The 8719-nt window shown below is 34.7% G+C and overlaps 1 protein-coding gene across 14 annotated transcripts in view; it reads left to right on the top strand.

The window, feature by feature from the left end:
* The window catches only part of CYRIB (CYFIP related Rac1 interactor B), a 133435-nt gene that overhangs the window by 103448 nt on the left and 21268 nt on the right, over positions 1-8719 (top strand). For all 14 annotated transcript variants that reach the window (XM_034668615.1, XM_019794956.2, XM_011219413.3 and 11 more), the window contains one exon: positions 4721-4842. In XM_034668615.1, coding sequence (XP_034524506.1) covers positions 4721-4842 — 122 coding nt within the window. The remainder of the gene's footprint in view (positions 1-4720; positions 4843-8719) is intronic.

The following is an 8719-nucleotide window of genomic DNA, read 5'->3' as shown; positions in this document are numbered from 1 at the left end:
GCCCCCCCCCCCCCCCGTTGTTACTTCTTATGTAGGTTTTTAAATGTTTTCTTTTGATTCCAGCATTAAAGTTCTCTCTTAAATTTTATCTTTCATCTATTGCATATTTGCTCCTTTTTGGAACTATGCATTTGTAAAGGTTTATCTTATCATTAGACTACTTCAGTGACTTCAGCCCAACACATGGGTCCTGTGTTCAACAGCTATATAGTGGGCCGGATTTGTCAATATAGTTGATTTGCCGGTTCCTTGTGATTACTGAGAATAAAGCCACATTATTTTATTAAGTAGCATATTTAATACTACATTGTTTGTTTCTGGTTGAACAGTAATATTCAGGTTACCAGAGTAATTTGGCTTTACTATTCCATCGTTCTTAGTGGTTAAATCTAGCTCACTGTATCTCCATGATTGGGCAGCTAGAGAAATAATTCCATACAGATAGATATACTGGCATTTTACATCAAGTTGTATAAAAATCCAGGATTTTTATGCATATAAAACATGATCTAATGGAATCCTATGGTTTACAGAATGAACCTGTCTTTAAGTCATGACTCCTTTAGTTCATATGCATGCACATACATGGTTTTTCAGTTCAGTTCAACGAACATTTCTGGCTTGCCTTCTCTATGCCAACCAGTAGATGCTGGGGATTCAGAGATAATGAAGATACAACCCCTGCCTTTCAGGAGTTCTCAATCTAGTAAGGTAGAAACACCAACTAATAATTTCCTTTATGTCCTTCACCATTCAAGGTGTAGATCACAGGGGATTAACTATACCTAGTAGTGAGTAGATGGGTTATCATGGAAGACTTTCAGATGGTAAACTTTGAGTTGGGTTGTGGAGGGTGAGTTAGAGCGTTTCAGGGTAGGTTAGTGAAGGACATTGTTCAGAAAGAAGGAACACCACCTGCAAAGGCCTTAAGGCATGAAATGACATTCTGTTTTCAGTGAAACATATTGTTATCTACTCTTGAGGTGTACTAGTAAGAGGGCCCTTTTCTTAAGTTAGGATAAAATTTTATTTTAAGAATAATGGTTCAACTAAGATATAAGCCTAGAATTGCCCCATAAAATTTGGCAGCAGTTATACTAATGGCAGCATATAAAAAGCACTGAATTGGGGGCAGTATAGCCTCTTCCAGTTTTTGGAATTTCTTATTTGATAATGACATTTATAGCTCATTCTAATGACACATCTTTAGCCTGAGTAACTACTGTATCTATTAGTCCATTAAATTGGGGTTCTTAGGGGAGAGGGACTTCTGTTTATTTTTATGTCCCTTTCCAACCTTCACATAGTGCTTTGTAAATGATAGAAGTTCAGTATCTGTTAGTTAACTTGACTTATCTCGAGGTAGACCAAAATAGGAGAGTAAATAAAAGTGGTGGTTTGTAAATGAGGAATGGAATCTTACTTTCTCTGATTCTTTGTTAAAGTGCCTTTTCATTTAGTCATAACATTTCCTCTAATTCTTGTGTCTTTTGTGTGACTTGTCCCCTGCAATCTTGTAAAACTATTGAAATCCACTCTTTTAGTCTAACTTATTTTCCTATTTTACTTCTTGCATATTTTCAGTTACTTTTGCCCTGTACTTTGAAATATCTTTATTCTGGTGGCATTTTCTTATATTTATTTTTCTAAAATGATGGAGGATTGTATTCATATAGAGATAAAAATGCATAATAGTTTGCTTTAACTCATGCTGGAGGCGCATTTGTATCTCTACCTTCTCATTCATTCACCAAATATTTGTTATAGAAAATCTGCTTGGGACTGAGTTGACATCCTGTACAGTGTATGTGCTATACACTGATGTCCCTGCCTTCATGAAACTTATAGAGATAGATTGTAAATATTTACCAAATGAGTGAGTGCAACACTAAAGCACAATGACCCCTTATCACAATTAGAGTTTTTATGTGACTTGCTTTTTGTTATTTTTTTTGTAGCTGATCTTTGTCCCCTTTTGTACCAGAACAGATTCAATTTTAGCAATTATTTTCAGTGACTCTTTAATAGACCAGTATGAAATTACTACAGTATTTAATTTTACCTTCAAATAATAACAGCAACTGAAACGTGCTTTAATTTCTCTTGAACAGCTAAAAGTAAGCTTGATGAGTAATCACTACTCCTACTCTCAGTAGTAGATACTTTATTTTGCAATCAAATGAATGTCCTTTTGTCAGCTGGTTAAGTGATAGTTTTTTCTTCAAGTAATAAAATTTTTCATTCTTTACCATGAAAAATCAAAGTGACAAGTCTTGGTTGCATTATATGATACCATTTTTTGAAAAAATGCTTTATTTTATAGTCTTTCTCCTTCCCTAGTATTTCACCCTTTTGCATGACTTGCTCTCAGTAAAGTAGTGCTTATTACCTGTCTGCTACTTTCTGTTTGTCTTCATTTCTACAGCAGTCTTCAGCAGCTTTCAAAATTATAAATGTGACTTTCCTGTGACAGTCTAAAAAATGTTTAATCAGTGTGGTGCTGGGTATTTTTTCCATCCTGAGGGGGAACTGGAATCTTCTCCTTTATTTTTAAATTTCTTGGTACTTACTAAACTTTTAATTATTAACCACTTCCAAGGTCTACGTAAATCTACTTGATAACGTTTCTTTTGTATGTAAGTCTCAGTGTCACATTTTTCTGTTAACAGCTAGTCACCACACCAAAAATACAGTTTAGTATTTTCAAACTTCACAAGTATCTTTTGATATATAACAGTCATAATATTGTCCTTTGTCATGAATTCCCACTTCATGAACTAAAACTATGATATGTGTTTACTATTGATGTTATGTCTGTAGTTTCACAATTCCATATGAAAAAGTATAAAACTGCATGTTTAAAAAAAAGTATTTTTCTCTGTTGCATCTGGTGTAAGTATAAAAGTTATGAGGTGTACTTTTTTTTAGTGTGTGTCTATTAGCTTGGAGAATATGGTCTGGCTAAATGTGAGAAATTATTACGGCTAAATGACAAACCCTGATTTTTAAAAAATCATTTAGCTCCAATATCAATATTTGCTTCTAGTAATACCTTTACGACTTTGGACGCAGAGTATTTTTAATTTGGCTCCTCTTGTGTAATTTTGTCACAGTATTTTCATTAAAAAACATGATTTCTGAAAGGAGATTTGGAAAATAAAGAAACAGAAGAACACAAATTCTTAAGTTGGCTTTGCACATGAATGTTAGATGTTACTGTTACCGTAGTACTGTTTAAGTATGTTGAAATTAAAATTTGGTACTCTGTTGATTTTTTAAAAACTGGTATATTTTTGAATAGTTTGCAGCTTTAATAGGTGGAATTGAATTATGACTTGCCCCACGTGCAAAAGAAAGTTACAGTTCTTAGACATCTGGACTCATAGTTTCATGTGTGAACTAAGTTTCTTTAAACTTTCTAAGGAAAGAAATAAATGTATATTTGTGGGAAGGTAAAGTGGGTGCAGAAAAGTCTGAGTACTAGTTTTACATGATTGGTAGACAAAGGGATTTATCAGAAATGTTGTTCTCAATTCGTATTATCAATTTGGTCTGCTTCCCCTATCCCTGTAAGAAAAATTTTTGTGTGGAGGAATTCAGCCAACACAGTGCCTCTCTAAGACATTATGATAATCATAACGTTTGTCATTTTTAATGCTTTATGCCTTATCTGTAGCATCTAATGTGGTCTGATTGGAAAGATTTATGAAAAACTCCATTTCACACAGATTGCCCATTTTTCTCCAAGAAAAAAAAAGGACCGTATTAAATAAAAAAGATTTATCTTTAGAGAAGCAAATGACCAAGTTATTAAAAACAGAGTTTCTGTTGCCTCGAATTTAGGAGAGAGAAATCCAGATTTAGTCATCTATTAGCATATGCTCTGTGGCAACACCACAGGTGGTGGAAATGCCCATATGTTTGTGTTCCTGAGTATGCTTTTTATGACTATAATTCTCCCTTCATTTTTCTCTCACGCAGTCCCAAGTATGTGGGGAGCCCGTTTTTGCTTTAGTATTTCAAAATTTCAGTGACAGCATTATAGCTGCAAGTATTGGTTTTCAGCAGCCTAGCCATTCTGAAGCAGTGTCATAATTTGCACCCCTCTGCACAGGAGTTTTGACCTTGTGCTCATCAGCAGAGAAGTTCATTGGCACAGAATTGAAAGTGGTCCCTAGAAAAGGGGAACATCTAACAACTATTCTTTTAAAAGAGTTTTTAATTTATTTTATATTGAAACTCAAGTCATTAAAATGAACTTTATAGGAAAATAGTTTGTCTTAAACCATAGAGGAACAAGATCTATTAGTAGGCTTTCCATTTCTGTTGCATTAAAATAAACCATTATTCATGCATTTACAGTCATTACTGATAATGATTACTACAGTAGTAAAAAGTGATTATTAACACTATCACAGTTTAAATTTTGAATTACAATTCTCAAGTTCATTTAATATACCAAGTCATGATTTCGAACTTAAGGTAAATAGTAATGTTTGATGGTCCCTTGCTCCTTTGTGATATTTACAAACTTGAGGCTAGTTATTCAAATATAGAAGTATGGAAAAATTATCAATCTTTTATAAGAAGTGCAAAGTTAACATTGAATAAAGTATGAGCCATCTTTAGAAATCGAGATTGTTCATTGTTTAGAGTTATAATGTACTAAAAAAAAAAAATCATGTGACTGTAAATTTTTTTGTGCTTTCCTGCTATTTAGATGCCCAGCCTACAGAATCTGAGAAGGAAATTTATAATCAGGTGAATGTAGTATTAAAAGATGCAGAAGGTATCTTGGAGGATTTGCAATCATATAGAGGAGCTGGCCATGAAATACGAGAGGTAAAGCACGTTTAAACATTTACCGATAAACTAAAATTTACTACGTCCCTTCTCCTCTTAATCTCTTTTGTACGTACTTTCGAATTCTCTTTTGCATGTTAAATATTATACTTAAGAACAATCACTTGCATTATTTCAAAAGTGGTTGTAGTGATACAAGGGTAAAAGGAAAATGGTGTTCTGTGAATATGTAACTTATGTATGTTAAAGAAAATATGTTTTGGTTTCTGTCACACCAGAAATTTACAGTATCCATGGGGGGACTATTTATACTTTGGAGAGGAGGACAGAACGAAACTTTCTGTGGCCTTTGGTCCTGCTAGTCTTATTTTTTCCACTTCTGTGCTTCCCGGGAGAAGGTTGCTGTCATTCTTGCGGTCTGGACTCCCCCAACTCCATCTGATGACTTTACACCATGGAACAAATATTTGGTGTGGTCACCTCGATTTTTCTTCTTCTGAGCCTCTGAACTCGTCCAGGTTTCTTTTGATCTCTTATTCCACTTCTTCTGTCTTTCAGAAGCTGTATCTCTACTTGTTACCAAGACTAATGTCTCTACCTTTGTTCTGCATCCTCCTCTGGAACTTTATTCTTTTAAATATTCCTTCTCTTAATTACATCTTCCGTGTTTTTCTTCTGCTGACTTCTTCCTCTCAGAGTATACACACACTCAGGTGTCCTCTACCACCCAAAGAAACACCCTAGCCTCTGGACCTATCTCTTTCTCATTACTGCATTTCTTAAGGGCCTTGCCCTGTTTCTTCATTTTTTCCCCACCCTTCTGCTTCATTTATTCTTGTGTATAACTAACAGTGCAGAGGTTCTCAAGGAGCAGTCTGTTGGGTTTATAGTCCATATCCAGCTCCATTCGTCTAATGACATTTGGAGTATTAATGAAGGCAGAATTAAGTGTAGGCACCAGAAGATGATTCAAGACAATTTAGTTTTGGACTAAGGGATCACAGGTTTTGGTGATTGACTGGATATTTAATATAAGGGAGAAGGGGAGCTAAATGATTCCAGGGTTTCTGGTTTAGATTAGCCATTGGTGATATCATTAGCTGAGGGAAATTATAGATAACGTGAATTCCCGTTTTTTTACCTCTCCTGGCTTGGACTGTTTGTTCCTTAAATGTCTTGCACACGCACACTTTTCCTTCCTTCACATCCCAGTAATCACTTCCCCCTTACTCTGTTGCCCTAGTGCTTTGCACACATTTCTTTTATGGTAACTATCACTTTTTAAAAAAAATATTGAAATTTAATGTTGATAACTCCACCACAACCTCCAGCTCGAGCAGGAGGGTAAACCTGGTTTCTTACTAATTTGTGTGTCATCAGCACCAGAACAGCGCTTAGGAGGCACTTAATAACTGTTGAAGAAATAAATAGAAGAGCTTCGGCGAATCTTGCCAATATCGTTAGCTTAAGTTAAACCTTAAGATTTCAGTAAATGAAGGCATGTAACCATTTCTGTGAAATTCAAGTCCTAAACATTTAAACGTATTTTGAAAAATCAAACATTTGTGGAAATGGAAAATTTAAACAAACGGGATCTTAATTAACTAATTGACAAATTCTTTTCCTGTAGGTCACAACAATTCACAATTTGTTCTAAAAATGTTTTAGTGTCTTCATGTTGATTATCAGTGCTACAAATTATTTTTAAATGTTCAGTATTATATCATTAAATTTTTAAAGTTTGTTTTACAGTTGAATTCTGATCAGCTGGTTACAGTTGTCTCCCATAAACAATAAAGAAAAAATATAGAGAAATAGACTTACCTATATGTAAGGTTAGAGCCCTTGGGATTTTTTTTAAAACCTTAACCAAGTGAAGGGTTACTCTGCTTCTGTGTGGGAAGGCTACTATAGTCTTTATATTGACTTAATGAAATGCATATATTGACTTAATTGAATGCAGTTGTCATCTTCTAAAAGACGGTAAAATAGTAGAACCCTTACTTAGGAGCCATTTCAAAGAGGGAGCTGTGAAACCAGGAACTTTAGATGCAGTGACCAAAGGTTGGAGTTCTCCGTAGGACCCTGTGGTCACCCATATTCAGAGCGCTCGTGGCATTCCATGGTCGGTCACACGGGAAAGTAAATAAATGTAACAAAGTTAAAGTTTACATAGAAAAATAACACTAAAAGGAAAGGGGAGAATCACAGGAGATAGTAAGAGATTCACCTTACCAGGCTTTGAGACTTATTATAAAGGTACCTTCATTAATTCTTTGTTGAAGGAATTAAGAACAGAGAAATAGGTAAATAGATTAAAAAAAAAAAAGTAAGCTAGAAGACTTAAAACAGCATTTAAATCTTCTGTAGATTAAGGTAAGTAGTGTGTAACTATTCAAGCATTTGAAGAAATTTTCACTGAGGAATGCATATTGATGTTTGGGTTTAACTCTATAAGCAGAAAATATTTCTGAATAGTAGGAAAACAATTGAGGTTAAGAAAAGAAAGTATAAATAAAAGCTGATTATATACAAATATACAAAGAACAGATAGAACTACGGCAACTGTCAATAGGAAGACTTAAATAAACTTGGTAGAACAACCATTCTACCTGTGAAAAAGCACAGACAATAGAAAAAAATGTTCAGATTTACCAATAAATGCATAGCACTGTCAAGCAGTTTTACTGTATATGATAATAAATTGTTAAAAGCTCAATATTGGCTGGCTTATGAAAGAACAGGTAGTTTAATACAAGTGCTATTATAAAATGGTTGCCTTTTCTGGAGGTCAGTTTGGCCAGTTAAAATGAGATCTATAAAATTGTACTTTTTTTTTTTTTTAAGATTTTATTTATTTGAGAGAGAGAGAGAACACAAGCAGAGGGAGTGGCAGGCAGAGGGAGAGGGAGAAGTAGATTTCCTGCCGAGCAGGGAGCCCAATACAGGGCTCGATCCCAGGACCCTGAGATCATGACCCAAGCTGAAGGCAGTCGCCTAACCGACTGAGCCACCCAGGCACCCCAAAATTGTTTGTACTTCTGAACCAGATTACATTTTAGGCAATATTCCCTGAAACAGTATCATTCAAGAGCAAGGTGAATGTAAAAACCCACGCTGAGGATGTGGAATTACTTACATTTTTGTTTAAACAGCATTTTATTAAACATGACTGAAATAGAATAAAATTTGATTTAATATAGGATCTATTAAATAAACAAAACTTATTCTCTAGGATAAACCACGGATGAGGGAAATAAGAACTCTCCAGTACTGTTTTGATACATCTATACCAGTTTAACATTTTTGAAACTGAGGGTTACAATGTCTGCTCCACGACAGTCTCACTGCTGACGTGTACTAAGTGTCATTTGCATGTTGGGCTGTCTGGGTGCTGTACCAAAAATGTCACCTAACACAGTGAAACTGATGCAAAAGGAGAAGGAATCAGAATTATAGTGACGAACCATAATATGTTGCTCTAAAAGAGCAGCCAGTGTCCCAGTTTTAAATCGAGGCAGGGCAGGCAGGGTCAGGGGAGTAGTTAGCTCACTCAGTTGTGAAAGTGGATAGTGTTTGCCAGACCATTTTGATATTAAGAGAAAGTATTTTTAGATCCTTGCAAGAAAAGTTGGATATGCTTCTCAAGAAAAGAAAATTTTAATTTTTATCTGTTTGCTTATTTCCTAAATAATAAACAGATTTTTACCACTTGATATGAAACATTGCTGAGATATGGGGCTTGAGGCTAAAAGAACTTTTTCATATATGTCAGGATAGTATCACAGTCCCTTTGAAATATTTGTATTAATGTGGAGGAAGGATTGTTATATGTAGTGACAGATTTTCTTTAACATTAAAATTCTAGGTAGTCACATAAATGGGATTCACTTCAGAATCCTACTGTGTTTGAATA

The sequence above is a fragment of the Ailuropoda melanoleuca genome, chromosome 9 (genome assembly GCF_002007445.2).
Source record: "Ailuropoda melanoleuca isolate Jingjing chromosome 9, ASM200744v2, whole genome shotgun sequence".
Classification (NCBI taxonomy): domain Eukaryota; kingdom Metazoa; phylum Chordata; class Mammalia; order Carnivora; family Ursidae; genus Ailuropoda; species Ailuropoda melanoleuca.
Note: the sequence above shows the minus strand (reverse complement) of the source record. Positions and strands in the feature narration are given on the sequence as shown.